The following is a 15,932-nucleotide window of genomic DNA, read 5'->3' as shown; positions in this document are numbered from 1 at the left end:
ATTTTGAAAAGAGTTTTGGTTTCTATGTGGTGCAATGTACTTGTACGTCTTCTGTATACTTTTAGCCTGACCACATTATGAAGTGACGTCTGCAGTGACGTACTAATTAATTTCCGGTTCAGACCCGGGGTCCTGTGTGGGCGTGTATTATTTTATATTTATATCTCTAAACGCGAATTAATTGGCCTGTTATTTTTTTTGCTCAAAGTTGGTTTCTCTCCCCGAAAACGCAGTTCCCGCCAGACCTAAAATATATTGTTTCACCAAATCACTCATTTTGATGTTTTGCGAATGCTTGTAAAACTAGCTTACTAATTAGCAAGGCTTTGACATCGTCTTCGCCTATCCACTCCTCGTCCACGCTTCGTGACATGGAGGTGATGATCAGTGACTTACAATGTGTTGACACCGGACACAAAGAGAACTTTCGCCTTGTGGCTTGGCAGCCAGGGGTCATAATAAAATAGCGTCCACCAAGGAACTGTTCAATGTGGATGCTGGATTTTATTAGATTGTTTTTCCTACAATCAGTGTTACGACCATAACTAGTCAACGTTCAGTGATTTCCGTAACAAAATACGGACATTCCATAACATTTGGCAGCACTGAAGTTTGTCTACAGATGGTCTGCTCAAGACAAAAAGTTGGAGTGGCACCAGCAGGGAAGAAATCTGTGTTACTTGTCTGTGTAAGCTCGGAGATCCCATGTCTTTGTTTTAACCCACTGGGCATCTCAGATCTCCTCCAGTGCTGACGCAAACATGAGCTAGAGAAGCTGCGTTATTCATTTATAGTGTTGACAAAAGCCCTCTGGTCGCTCCTACAACTCATCTCATCCCCTGTGGATCCATCTATAATAAACAGAACAACATAAAATGTCTTTGTGGTACATTGCCAATGTATTAAGCAGACACTGACCCCTATGCTTGACTTCAAAGATTTGCCCAGTTTTAGGAATTCTGTATGACTCTGTATAAATAAGCCAGAGGAAGTAGAGGAGGACGAAACAAGAGCCATACTTCTCCATACTTCTAAAATACAAAGGCAGGTCTCTAAAAGTTTCTTTATTGTTTCCATATATAAATCTGGACATAGATTTAGTTTTGTGGCGTTTGCAGAGTGCTCACTTCACGCTTTGGATCTGTATATTCTGCTGTTATGGTGTGAAAATGTATTCAGCCATTTCCTGATAATTTTCCAGTCCGTGGAACAGTGCATAAGTGTACTGTTTACACATCTACCATCAAAAAAACAAAGGGGAAAGAAAAACAGAACATTTTAGCATTCCTCAAAAGACACCATTAGTAAGCATTCATTTGAACCCATAACCCTTATCTCACTAATAAACTGACCGTGTTCTGTCTTTTTAGTCTGCAATAATGGAATTGGCCCAATAAATACGACAGTGGGGAACCATTATTGGGGGAAAAAAGAGGGAAGGCAAAGAGCAAAGTGAGACAACTTGTGTGCAGTTGAGCAGCGCTGCAGCCCGCTGCATTCAAAGCTTTGTTGAAAGATTTGTATTACATTCAGGAAGTTCAGGAGTTTCACAAGGTTTAGATAATCCATCCATCCATCCATTTTCTGAGCCGCTTCTCCTCACTAGGGTCGCAGGCGTGCTGGAGCCTATCCCAGCTGTCATCGGGCAGGAGGCACGGTACACCCTGAACTGGTTGCCAGCCAATCGCAGGGCACATAGAAACAAACAACCTTTCGCACTCACATTCACACCTACGGGCAATTTAGAGTCTCCAATTAATGCATGTTTTTGGGATGTGGGAGGAAACCGCAGTGCCTGGAGAAAACCCATGCAGGCACGGGGAGAACATGCAAACTCCACACAGGCGGGACCGGGGATTGAACCCGGGTCCTCAGAACTGTGAGGCTGACGCTCGAACCAGTCGTCCACCGTGCCGCAGGTTTAGATAATATGAGCAGTAATTTGTTTAGGTCAGCACTCTTAATTCGATGCACAGGGTTGACTCGTTGTTTTGACTGTGTGCATGCGAGTGTGTGAGAGTAAAAAGGAGGGCCTGCCCTTTGGCTTAAATCACAGTGAAGTCTTTACGAGGTTGTAAATCTGAGCCTGATGCCTCTGCAGTCGGGGACTTTATGAGAAGAAATGCATGTGGGACGACAAGGAGATTAAATAAATCAAGCCCCCTAGGCCTACAAACAAACATTAATTGCTGTATCCCATCATTTGAGACTGATCGTGTCTTGCCTCATCTGAGAGGTCTGATACAGGGGATGGCACCTGGGGTATAAGATTACATCTCATCTTTCCGCTCGGCTCCCAAAGATGACTTATTTAGTACAGACATGACAAATCTTGCACGGGAGAATATCTCGCAGAGAACAAAACAATGCTTGTGCAATATGTCATCAAATCTGTCAAGTTACACGAAAGGCCTGCAGCAACAAAGCGCATATTATAACGAAGGCTGTGCTGAAGTGCCTGTAACTGTTGCAAACCTCTCAACTTACCAGAAGTGGAAAATAACAAGGAAAGACCAATTCCATATTAAACCATATGGATTTAGAATGGGATATGACTTAAAATCATTTGTGAGTCAAGGCAGGCGTGTGAATACTTTTGGCAATATAGTGTATGTTGTTGTTCTTTAGACAACAAACTACAGTAGTTGAGAAAATCAAGAACGCCTGTCATTTCTCGCCAAGTAGTGCACTCCATTTTGCATCAATTGTTTAAAGACTATACTTTTCATCAACAATAAATTGTACACAATCGACAGAATTCTGAACAATCAATTATAATCGAGTTATTGGTTATTTTGCCCATACTAAATGCATAGCATACCAACCTGCACAGAACATGAAAATGCAAATGTTATCAATTCAGTTGAACCGCCTATGAACGAGAACAAGACGATCCAGGGTTGCTCTGAATAAATGGGGCTACAAGACTTGACCAACCATCTGTCAAGGTGGAGAAGAAAGACCACACCGTGGAGCATTGCCTCATTTGCCTTCTACTACCCAACCCCTGTATACAGAAAGATCTTCTTGCAGAGTTCGACACTGTGTCAAGAAATGGTACACTTATTATATAACAAAAAGAACAAAATTCAGCCACGTCCATAAAATGTGCCTATCTATTTGATTTGATTTGATGCTGGCTGTAGAAAGACTCAACATTGTAAGGTCAAACTGACATTCAGTTTTTATATAAACAAGCAAAAAAGAGAAGTAGGAAGGTGAAATGTTTCTCTGGTACCACCAAGCTCAGAGATATCACTTTTTCAGTGAGCTCCCAAAGTAAGAAAAAAGTTTGGCTATATCTTTTCTTTGTTCTTCCATCTTGGAAAGAAAGATGTACCACCACCGATGAACTGAGGTTTCTCCAATCTATCTAAACACACATGCTCAGCTGTTTAACAGTAAAATTCCACATTTATCTTAGAAAAATGTAAAAAGAAAATGCAAGTAATTGTAGGGAAGCACAGAATCCCTACAGACCTTTTATAGTGTCTGCATCTGGTCAGGCGCACATTTTTCCACTGGACCTTTTCCAGAAAAGCACACCGCTTTGCTGAACCCGGGCCAAAAGTAAAACTGAGCTCATTACAGAGTAATGCGCTCACAGCTTCATATACGGTATGAAATGTGTATACAATTTTGAAATGTACATCAGGCAGCAGAGAGAGGTATGACATCTGTATCATTTAGGAAGAAAGTGTCAAATTAGCATTTTTGCCAGTTAGTTCCAGCACAGGAGGATATGAGACACTTCAGCAGACACAGACTCACTCCAAAGTATTGAACAAAGTGAAATTGCAATGTTGTACTTTCACGCCCGCCGCACACCAACAAACCCGAACGAAAGCGATCGAACTGTCACGCAGTGTGCAGGGTTCAGCGACTAGTTTTCATGAGTGGTTGACAATGGGCCATTAGTTTTGCTGTGATTAAAAATTTTATTCACCGGTGAACGGCGTCACAACATCACAAATGTAACGGACAATCCAAATTGTGTTTCTGGGTTAAAGCAAGATTCAGCTGACTGCCTCCATTGGCAAGCCATACCAATACACTATATACAGTACATAATCACTCAAACTATATTTGTAAAAGCTTTTCATAGATAAAATGGTCACAAAGTGCTTTACATGGTTAAAATCAACCCCATTTCCGCCACTCGTCCACACAGACAGACAGACACGAACCCACACATGCACAGGTTAAAAATATTGACAATGACCTCTGACATACTGTATGGCAGGGTCCAGAGGATTCAGGTGAGGAAACACAATCTCAAGGAGCCGTCAGGACCAGGAGCACATCACAGAGTGTGGCTACATGACACCGACAATGAGATGCTTAGACCTGCCGCACACTGCGTGATGCGGTCGAAAAATGATTGGACCGGACTCACTGATGGTACTTTTGACACGAGATAACCAAGTCTGGCTCACTTGGTAATTCAGTTGGCACAGCACTGACAAATGACTCATCTAATCCTTTTCTCGAGAGTGTTAATGCTTCACATGGACCGAGTAGCACTTCCCCTGGCTATGAAGGTAATTATTGTAAGAGGAAGATCTCAAAGGTGTGTGTCTGTGCATGTGTACAGTACATTATACGACTGTGTATCTGTGAACTTACTTGAGCCTCTGGATCCAGATACAGTAGTCTGTAATGTACAGATCATTGAGTATGTAGGCTGGGTCATTCTGTCTGAAGACTTTGTGAATATCAAGTAGGCATTTGAGGATGCAGGCTCTCCCTAGACACACACAGGAACATAACAGCATGCAAATGAAAACACTTATTCGTTACAACACACTTCAGCTGCTGACAAACAAGACACATCTCTAAGCTTGTAGCCTGTTATATACATCAAAGACGAGTGGAGAACTCCAGAGCAAAATCCCATTAAGACAAGTGCGTAATTTAACCCAGACAGTTTGAAAAGAGTTTTTGGTCAAGAATTTGATTATATGGGGGGGACATTGGGAAAAAAGAAAAAAAAAAAAGGATGATTGTTCTATTTTTGTCATTCAATCTGTCAGTTTAATTGCACTGGCATCAGAATTTCTGTCAAAAAAGTGTTTGATTTCAAATAAAAATAGAACCAAATGTCTGAAGAAGTCTGTCAATGCATATATTATAAAGCAATAGCCTTTGAATTACATTTTGCAAATGTGTCATTTGTCAAAAAAAATTATTACTGGTAATTAACATTTACATCTAGTATTGCAAATGTTTTCCCAGAAGTACAGTAGAAGAAACAATAAGAAATTAGAAGAAACATGCATGCTTATTTTCTTCATTTTTTTTCATGACAAAGCTTTAGTTCAGGACTAATGTCTTCACTTGATTTGCCTTCAAAACAACACAAATAGTTTGCATTCTCACCCCCGTCCTTCCTAAAATGTCACATATGCAGGGATACTCAGGCTCCTATGTATGATTCTAACAGATTATTTGCTTCAATTCATAAGTCAAACTGCAAGAGCACTTTTCCCTTCAATCATCATAAATAGCCTCTTGATACAGCCAACAATCTGCTGAGGGAAATAAAAAATGCCATTCTCCAGCTCTGCAAAGCTAGGCGGCATTGTCCAAGACATTCTAAGCCAATCACAATAAAGAGTACACTCACAGTGAGGAAAACCTTAAACAAACATTTGGTTCTCATTTAAGCATGGGATCATATGCAGGGAACTCTGCCCTCAATGTCAGGACTTGGATCGTGTGAAGCAAAAATACACAATTTTCTTGTTCAAAGGGAAAGTTGTTTACTGACATTTAGAGGAGTGGTTGCTCCAAGCAGCAGGTTAATGACACACAGTTTGCATGTTCTCCCGTGCTTGCGTGGGTTTTCTCCGGGCACTGCGGTTTCCTCCCACATCCCAAAAACATGCGTGGTAGGTTGATTGAAGACTCTCAATTGCCCGTAGGTGTGTATGTGAGTGCGATGGTTGTTTCTTTATATGTACACTGCGATTGGATGGCAATAGATATATAGATATATAGATATATATATCTATATATCTATATCTATATATATCTATCTATATAGATATATATCTATATATATATCGTATATCATCATATATATATATATATATATATATAGATATCTATATATATCTATATATCTATATCTATAGATATATCTATATCTATATATCTATAATCGATAGAGAGAGAGAGAGAGAGAGAGAGAGAGAGAGAGAGAGAGAGAGAGAGAGAGCGGGGGGACGACCGAAAGAAGGGACCTTGGCGATCCGATCCCCGGCTACAGAAGCTGGCTCTAGGGACGTGCAACGTAACTTTTCTGGCAGGGAAGGAGTCTGAGCTGGTGTGCGAGGTCGAGAAGTTCCAACTAGATGTAGTCGGGCTCACCGCCACACACAGCTTGGGCTCTGGTACCAGTCCTCTTGAGAGGGGTTGGACTCTCTTCCACTATGGAGTTGCCCACAGTGAGAGGCGCCGAGCAAGTGTGGGTACACTTGTTGCCCCCCGGCTCGGCACCTGTACATTGGGGTTCACCCCGGTGGACAAGAGAGTAGTCTCCCTCTGCCTTTGGGTGGGGGGACGGTTGTTTGTGCCTATGTACCAAACAGCAGTCCTTGGAGGGGGTGCTGGAGAGCGCTCCCACTGGGGACTCCATCGTTCTGCTGCGGGACTTCAATGTTCACGTGGGCAATGACAGTGAGACCTGGAAGGACGTGATTGGGAGAGACGGCGCCCCTGATCAGAACCCGAGTGGTGGTCTGTTATTGGACTTATTGATGTGCTCATCACGAACTGTCCATAATGAACACAATGTTCAGGCATAAGGGTGTCCACACGTGCACTTGGCACCAGGACACCCAAGGCTGCACTTTGATGATCGACTTTGTGTTAGGGTTAGATGGGTTTCAGCTCACTTATAACTTGGGAAAACACCATGCAGTAAATTGCAAATGTTTGTGTTATTTTTTACTCAGTACTTGAGTAATTATTGCACTGTGTACTTTTTACTCTTAAGTATTTTTGGAGGACTACTTTTTACTTTTGCTTGAGTCACATTAATGTCAAGTAACAGTACTCTTACTTGAGTACAATGTTTGGCGACTCTTCCACCTCTGGAGCAGACATCCTCTATTGCTACTCTTACGTTTCAGCAACATTTTTGCTCATCAGATCAGCCAGTGTCGTATTTATTGCACTGGGACCTCATATACAAAGACTTGCGTGGATTTCCTCCTAAAACATGGTGTACGCTCAAATCCAGAAAACGTCGTACGCACAAAACTATTCAGATGTATGAAACTCTGCATACTCATGAATCCAAGCGCATATCCTTCGTACATTCCAATCAACGTGGAAATGAGCGCACATGTTGGAGTAGCCGACTCCTCCCTGTCCACACCCATATTTTAACATGCAAATCACATTTAAATGAACCCTGCACCTGAGGTGCCGATCTCTGCATGATCAGAAAAAAAGGAAAATGAGCAAGGTAATGAAGAAAAATATTTTTTCTGACTGTGAAGTTCCTCAATGAAGTGGCGGCGCACAAGTAAATCCTCTTTGGCACGCTGTCCTATGGCGTTAACAACACGCAAAAGAGGCGCGAATGGGACAGCGCGTGTGCGGCCGTCAACGCTGTGGAGACAGAATAGCGCGCACACTTTGAACTAAAAAGAAAGTGGTCAGACATTAAGGTGGATGTGAAGCGGAGGACAGCTGCCCACCGCCAAAGTGTGGCCAAAAAAAGGCGGAAGAACCGACGCCGAGGGCCTCACCCCGTTCGAGGAGAGAATCGCTGCGATCATGGGTGACGCTGCTCTCTCAGGGGTGATGGGAGGACGTGGCTGACTATGATCACCCCACAAGGTTAACAGCATGTATTGTTTAGAACTCATAACAAATGTGTTCATACAGTAACCTACGCTCAGCCCTGTGAGATAAAGGTTCATGCGTAAATGTATGTGTGGTATTTGTAATAAATATTTTGAATTCAAATAGAAGCACATCAAAATATCAAAGTGGATATACCTTTTTGATTAATGAATTTATTATTTTAATACACAGGAGAGAACACGCAAAAAAAAAATCCTGTTTTATTTTTAGGAGAAGAGGGGTAAATGATGTCAATTTAAACACATTTTAATCATGTGCAACCGATGTACATGTTCAAATGAAGTAAATTCAAAGGACTCTTTTTTCTCAGTGCATGTGCTGGAGTCACGAAGCGATTGTGAGGGCAATAGGCGGCATAAATGATCGCCTCGATCAATTAATAGGTGTCCTCACAAATATCAGTGACTCATTTAATAAATACACTGGTTAACAAGTGAATTCCGAGTCCTTTCTTCTTTTACATTGTTGCAATCAAATGTTGTCGGGCATGAATTGTTCATCAGTGCTAATTATTCATGTGTCTCTGGTGTGCAGATTTATGAGAACAGTTTCCCAGCATCACCTCTAAATGTCGACAAAGCATCAAAAGCTGCAGACCCGTGCGTACGCCAGCCATGCAGTTGCCGTGAGGGACCGCACATTTCCACGTCACTCTTGATAGATCTGAACTTTACGGTGAAAAAGAACGGACGCCACGTTTTTGTGCGTACGCACCTTTTGTACATGAGGCCCCTGGTCTTTTGTATTTTCACGTTGAGGTGCTGGGGTCGTGGCCCCGGTTGCAGTTCCAGTGGAACCACAAAGCACACGTTAACTTTGGCGACAAGAGTTGATCCGCTAGTACATCTTGTATTAATTAGGAAACGTGCCTACAATTCGCTAATTAGTTGACGGATGTTAATGTTAAATTTATTAAACGACAGAGGAATGTTCGGGATTATGTTACAACACAGAATGAATTAACTTCAAATTCAGAAATGGCCAATAAAAACAGAAAAATATGGCACTTAATATTTTCCTGGAGGATGCATTTGGGATTAGCCTATGAAGTTGGTAATCGTGAAAAATTAAGTGAAACAGACAATGATTTTATTGTTTTCCAGAATGAGCGTGTTTAAAGAGGAGGATGCTATTTATGTGGCATAGCTTGAAGCAGGCATCAGGTGTCGGTGGATATATATATATATATATATAAATATATATATATATATAATTTTCCAAGTGTATCTTGTTAACTTCCGTGTTATCATCTTAAATCTCATCTTATGAAACCCACTAAATTTAGTGAAAGCAGCATTTCTTAAAATTATTAAACTAACTTTATTGAATGCATAACACCACATAAAGAATAAGACCAAATACATGCAAACATGGGCGTGATGGCACAGACTCTGAGACAAGTCTGGGGTGGTCATGGTGCCGGTCCATCATCCTTGCTTTCCCCTGGTTGCAATTTCTCCGTTTTTCCTCTACAGTGGGATTGAAACGGAGACCCACTGGTCCCAAAGTCAAGTCCTGAAGGACCTAGCTACTATCACAGTGCAACACCATTTTTAATGTGTATTTTAAAAATTCTACTTCAATCTTATTATGCACACAGTAGTATTTTTTATTCTGACACAATTTATGTCTTAATGACTGTAATGACATTCGCACTTTCCGAGCCGCTCATCCTCACTAGGGTTGCGGGCGTGCTGGAGCCAATCCCAGCTGACTCTGGGCAAGAGGCGGGGTACACCCTGAAATGGTCGCCAGCCAATCGCAGGGCACATATCGACAAACAACCATTTGCACTCACATTCACAGCTAGAGTCTTCAATTCACATATATATGTAAATGCACAGCAAACAAAAAGTGACAAAGTGATGACAAAATTATTTCCATGAGGCAAATGAATGTGCATATTAGTAAGTAATTTAGATTTATTTAGTGATTGGCTGGCAACCAGTCCATGGTCAACCCCGCCTCTTGCCCTAAGTCAGTGGGGTTAGGCTGGGGTTAGCATCACCCACATAGATGACAGTATATTAGTGCAGTCATCAAGAGACCTTATCCATATAATAGCAAAATAGATAGATTGGCACTCATGCCCCTAATATATTTATTATTCATGCATTTACTAATGACAATATATAGGCTAAATTCAGTACAGTATGTGGCAGAGGTTTCAGACAGTACTACAATTTCCAGATTGAGTATGAACATACAGTGAGGGTGCTAACAAGAAAAGGTGAGGGGAAAAGTGAGACCAGCTACTGTTTCTGTGGCTCTGCTGATCAACTTCCTATCCAACCTAATGAAGCGCAGAAATGTTAATCTGGGGTTTAAAAGGCCTTCAATTTGCTGTCATTTACGAGCTTTAAAATCATCACAGACCAGATAATCTTAGCCAGTATATGTTTACACTCATGTCTCATCTGACTGTGGGGGCTTAAAGATTAAGATGAGCTTTGATATCGTAAAATCAACAAGCAGTCATTGACTAATCCACATTTTTAGAACTCCGTTCCTCCAAGGACGTACAAGGGCCTTTTAAGCCATCCTTCAAAGCTTGATTTGCACCAAGGATTGAAGTGCAGCTGACTAAAATATGAATTGACATCTTGGAATACTAAAATATGAATTGACATCTTGGAATACACAACAGTTGAAATAAGTATTTAACACGTCACCATTTTTCTCAGTAAATATATTTCCAAAGGTGCTATTGACATGAAATGTTTACCAGATGTTTGGAACAACCCAAGTAAACCATACATAGAAATAAAGTAGAACAAATAAGATCAGAGATTAAGATGTGTGTAATAATATGAAATGACACAGGGAAAAAGTATTGAACACGTGAAGACGCCTCCTGTGTGGAGAAACTGGTCTCATGCATTGCTATGGTGTGATTTTGGCCCATTCCTCCACACAAGCAGTTTTCAAACCTTGAAGGTTCCGTAGGCTTTTTTTTTTTTTAATGGACCTTGAGTTTCAGTTCTTTCCAGAGATTTTCTATTGCATTCAAGTCAGGTGATTGGCTGGGCTTTATTTTGTTTCTTTGAAACCAATTGAGTGTCCTTGGCAGTATGTTTTGGATCATTATCCTGCTGAAAGGTCCACCCCCATTTCATTTTCATCATTCTCGGAGATGGCAGCAGATTTTTGTCAATAATGTATTGGTACATTTGCCCATTCATCCTTCCTTCAGTAATGTGAAGTTTACCAGTACCATTTGGTAAAAACAGCCCCACACCATCATGCTCCCACCTCCAAACCATTTATCCTAATGGTGTGCATTACGGCATCCAAACAGTTCAATTTTGCTCTCATCCGACCAGACTATATTCTCCCAGTATTTAACTGGCTTGTCCAAATGTTGTTCAGCAAACTTAAAACGAGCTTTGACATGCTTCTTTTTCAGCAGTGGGGTCTTGCATGGTGAGCGTGCATTCAGGCCATGGCGGCGGACTGCATTACTCACCGTTTTCCTTGTGACAACAGTACCTGCTAATTCCAGGTCTTTTTGAAGCTCTCCACAGGTGGTCATTGGCTCTTGGACAACTCTTCTGATTATTCTTTGCACTCCTCTGTCACAAATCTTATGAGGAAAACCTGAGCGAGGTAGATTTATGGTGGTATGATTGGCTTTCCACTTACGTATTATGGCCCCAACCATGCTCACTGTAACGTTCAGAAGCTTAGATATGCGTCTGTAACCAATGCCATGGTGATATTTTACAACAATTACTTTGCAATGGTCTTGAGACAGCTATCTGCGCTTACCCATCATAAGATGTGTCTTGACTCACAACTTGGCAATGAGACCTTTTTGTAGGCCATCAATTAGGACTGAACCAGCTGATATTCATTTGCACTGACATGCGGCTGGATGGCTGTTTGATTATTGATAGATTTTAGGTGTTGTCTTGGCTTTCCATGCCTTTTTGCACATCCCCTTCTTAATGTTTTCAGTACTTTTTCCCTGTGTCATTACACATTTTTACACACAACTTAATTTCTGAGACCAACCACACTGGTGTGGTAAATTTGAAAACAATATGAGACTTTCAAACATTTTCAAGCGTTTTTTATATTTATTTACAATAACTTTGTACTGTACGAGTTGTTTTAGGCCACGAAAAAAATAATAATCCATCCATTCATTTTCTACCGCTTATCCGAGGTCGGGTCCAAAAAAGAAAAGGGGACCACCACCCCAATCTGCCAATCCAGAGGCACTGTGCCCGATGTCCATGTGATGTTGCAGAAGAGTGTCAACCAGGACAGCCCCAAAACATCCAGAGCCTTTAGAAACTCCGGGCAAATCTCATCCACCCCCGGGGCCTTGCCACCGAGGAGCTTTTGAACCACCTCGGTGACCTCAACCCCAGAGATAGGAGAGCCCGCCTCAGAGAACCCAGACTCTGCTTCCTCAGTGGAAGGCGTGTTGGTGGAATTGAGGAGGTCTTCGTAGTATTCGCTCTACCTTCTCACAATGTCTCGAGTTGAGGTCAGCAGCGCCCCATCCCCACTATACACAGTGTTGATTGTGCATTGCTTCCCCCCCTGAGACGCAGGATGGTGGACCAGCATTTCCTCAAAGCCGTCAGGAAGTCTTTCTCCATGGCCTCACCGAACTCCTCCCATACCCGAGTTTTTGCTTCAGCGACCACCAAAGCTGCATTCCGCTTAGCCAGCCGGTACCCATCAGCTGCCTCAGGAGTCCCACAGGCAAAAACGGCCCAATAGGACTCCTCCTTCAGCTTGACGGCATCTCTCACCGTTGGCGTCCACCAACGGGTTCGGAGATTGCCGCCACGACAGACACTTGCCACAGTTCCGGTTGGCCGCCTCAGAAATGGAGGCGTGGAACATGGTCCACTCGGACTCTATGTCCCCGCCTCCCCCGGAACATGAGCAAAGTTCTGTCGGAGGTGGGAGTTGAAACTCCTTCTGACAGGGGATTCTGCCAGACGTTCCCAGCAGATCCTCACGATACGTTTGGGCCTGCCACGTCGTACCGGCATCTTCCCCCACCATCGGAACCAACTCACCACCAGGTGGTGATCAGTTGACAGCTCCGCCCTCTCTTCACCAGAGTGTCCAAGACATGCGGCCGCAAGTCCGATGACACAACCACAAAGTCGATCATCGAACTGCGATCTAGGGTGTCCTGGTGCCAAGTGCACGTGTGGACACCCTTATGCTTGAACATGGTGTTCGTTATGGATAATCCGTGATGAGCAAAGAAGTCCAATAACAGAACACCGCTCGGGTTTTTGATCAGGGGGGCCGTTCATCCCAGTCACGCCCTTCCAGGTCTCACTGTCATTGCCTACGTGAGCATTGAAGTCCCCCAGCAGAACGATGGAGTCCCCAGCACGCCCTCCAAGGACTCCAAAAAGGGTGGGTACTCTGAACTGCTGTTTGGTGCATAGCCACAAACAACAGTCAGGACCCGTCCCCCCACCCGAAGGCGGAGGGAGGCTACCCTCTCGCCCACCGGGGTAAACCCTAATGTACAGGCGCCGAGCCTGAGTCCATAGTTTGTCGTCATCATAGGGGGTCTTTGAGCCGTGCTTTGTCTGGTCCCTCACCTCGGACCTGTTTGTCATGGGTGACCCTGCCAGGGGCATAAAGCCCCAGACAACTTAGCCCCTAGGATCATTGGGACACACAAACCCCTCCACCATGATAACGGCTTCCAGGCGGGGGGGGAGTGGGGAATAAAATATATAAAGAAATAAAACCTACAAAACAATAATTTTGTACTTTACAGTAATAAAAAAAGTGCTTCAATGTAACACACAATCGGCTATATTGGACGATTCCCGCCCTGTTAGTCTGTTCTATCATTTTATATATATTAAAAATATATATATATATATATATATATATATATTTAAAATTTGCTCTGCTGCTGGAGCAAGGACAATATGACAATACATATCTTAAATATAAATAAATAAATACAGGGGCGGCACGCAGTTATGAGGACCGGGGTTCAAATCCCGGCCCTGCCTGTGTGGAGTTTGCATGTTCTCCCCATGCCTGCGTGGGTTTTCTCCGGGCACTCCGGTTTCCTCCCACATCCCAAAAATATGCCTGGTAGGTTGATTGAAGACTCTGAATGAATTGCCCTTAGGTGTGAATGTGTGCGCGACTGGTTGTTTGTTTATATGTTCCCTTTGATTGGCTGGCGACCAGTTCAGGCTGTACCCCGCCTCTCGCCCGAAGATAGCTGGGATAGGCTCCAGCACGCCGGCGACCCTTGTGAGGATAAAGCGGTACAGAAAATGGATGGATAAATAAATACCTTATTAATGATCGATGGAAGCATTGGTTCACTTTTCAAACCACTCCTTTTTACACTTCTTAAATATTTTCCTTCATTTCACAAAAAATAACCAATTAATTAACACCAGTTAGGGAAATTTACATTATAGCAATGTGAAACAAACCTACACATGCGTGTGAAAACCTGACGTGTTTGTAAGAAAGACTCACCTGACCGTAACACTGCAACTGTGTCAGAAATAGCAGCAGACACCATTTCAAAGTGTCGGTAGAGTGGATAGCATAAAACCCTTCGCCCAAATGACACCAGGACCTCCTGTAAAGAGCTGTATGTCTGAGAGACAGAGGACATGACACTCACAAAAGATATCCAGCACTAAATCACATCAAGATGCGAATGGGAATAAATACTGTTTCAGCCAGACATTTTGGCTGTAGGGCTTTTCTTACTTTCATCACAGTCAGTGGTGTGCTAATTACTCTTAACAATCCCCCTCCATTTATTGAGTTGACAAAATAGGTGCTTCAAATTCCCAACTGCTGCTACACTGGCCTCTTAATTGCTGCTTGTCTTTAAACACTGCATCCACACTCAGATTGCTCCAGTAAATGTAGCAGCACCAGGAGATTATATCTCTTGTATTATTCTCTTTCATTGAGGCCTATTAAGCGTGCCCTGTGAGCTTGGACATGAGTGTCATCAGAGATCATTCTCCCCCTCTGGCTTGTTTAGCAGGAGTATAAATAAGGTCTGCTGCTGCAGGCAAGGAACTCAGTCACACCAGCAGTCTACTGAGGACAAGTACCAAGGAGCAAAAGGGAGGGGACACTGTGGGTGGGAGCACTGCGAGATAAGGGTAAAGATAATCATTTAATGATCCTGAATGCATGAATGAAGGAAGGAAGGAAGGAAAAAGAAAAAGAAAGAAAGAAAGAAAGAAAGAAAGAAAGAAAGAAAGAAAGAAAGAAAGAAAGAAAGAAAGAAAGAAAGAAAGAAAGAAAGAAAGAAAGAAAGGAAAAGAAGAACATGGCCTGGTGTAAAGGAGGAAGGAATACAAGTGCATATAAACAGCACAGAAGGAGAATGGGGTGAGGAAGTGGGGCCTGGCAAAGACTGATGAGCAGCCAGTTGGAGGCTGTTGTTTACTCACTCTAGTGTCACCACAAAGGTAGAGCTACTGCCCTTCTCTGTGGTAAGTGAATTAAAAAAAAATATTATTTATTTATTTATTTTTTAATGTAAAAAAACGAGGCTTTTTGCCTCCATGGAAATAAAAAAAAAAACAACAACCAAATGTTTGAAGGGCATTAGTTAAGAAATTGAGGCAAAATGTATTTAATCTTTGATGGCAGCTACCCGCTTCATGTTGTATTTGATTGAAGAACCATTAATAGGCACAAGATCAAGGACTAATTAGTTTTTTTTTTAAAAGGGCAATGGTATTTCTTCAAAAGGACAATGGTATTTCTTCAATTCTTGTTTTTGGTACAGCATGTTTAAAATCAAAAGTTCAATCAATCAAACAATCAATCAGGAAAGGATTTTTCATATATACAATCATCAAATGCATTGTACTAATCAGAGGTGGGGGACTCGAGTCACGTGACTTGATTCGAGCCAGACTTAAGTTGATTAGCATTACAACTAAATAATACTATATATACAAAAGAATGTTTAAAAAAGTAAAGAGTTCTAATCCATTGAGAAATTGTAAAGAAATATTTTTTTTTTGTTGAAGAATGAGAATGCTGTGAATGTCTCAGCAATCATA

At 42.2% G+C, this 15,932-nt stretch overlaps 1 protein-coding gene across 3 annotated transcripts in view; it reads right to left on the bottom strand.

The window, feature by feature from the left end:
* Positions 1-15,932, bottom strand: part of shq1 (SHQ1, H/ACA ribonucleoprotein assembly factor) — a 48,244-nt gene that overhangs the window by 12,980 nt on the left and 19,332 nt on the right. For 2 of the 3 annotated variants that reach the window (XM_061785120.1, XM_061785119.1), the window contains exons 10-11: positions 14,371-14,494; positions 4,627-4,747 (exon numbers count right to left, since the gene is read on the bottom strand). In XM_061785120.1, coding sequence (XP_061641104.1) covers positions 4,627-4,747; positions 14,371-14,494 — 245 coding nt within the window. The remainder of the gene's footprint in view (positions 1-4,626; positions 4,748-14,370; positions 14,495-15,932) is intronic. The other variant, XM_061785121.1, reaches the window with a different exon arrangement.

The sequence above is a fragment of the Phyllopteryx taeniolatus genome, chromosome 9, assembly GCF_024500385.1.
Source record: "Phyllopteryx taeniolatus isolate TA_2022b chromosome 9, UOR_Ptae_1.2, whole genome shotgun sequence".
Taxonomy (NCBI): Eukaryota; Metazoa; Chordata; class Actinopteri; order Syngnathiformes; family Syngnathidae; genus Phyllopteryx; species Phyllopteryx taeniolatus.
Note: the sequence above shows the minus strand (reverse complement) of the source record. Positions and strands in the feature narration are given on the sequence as shown.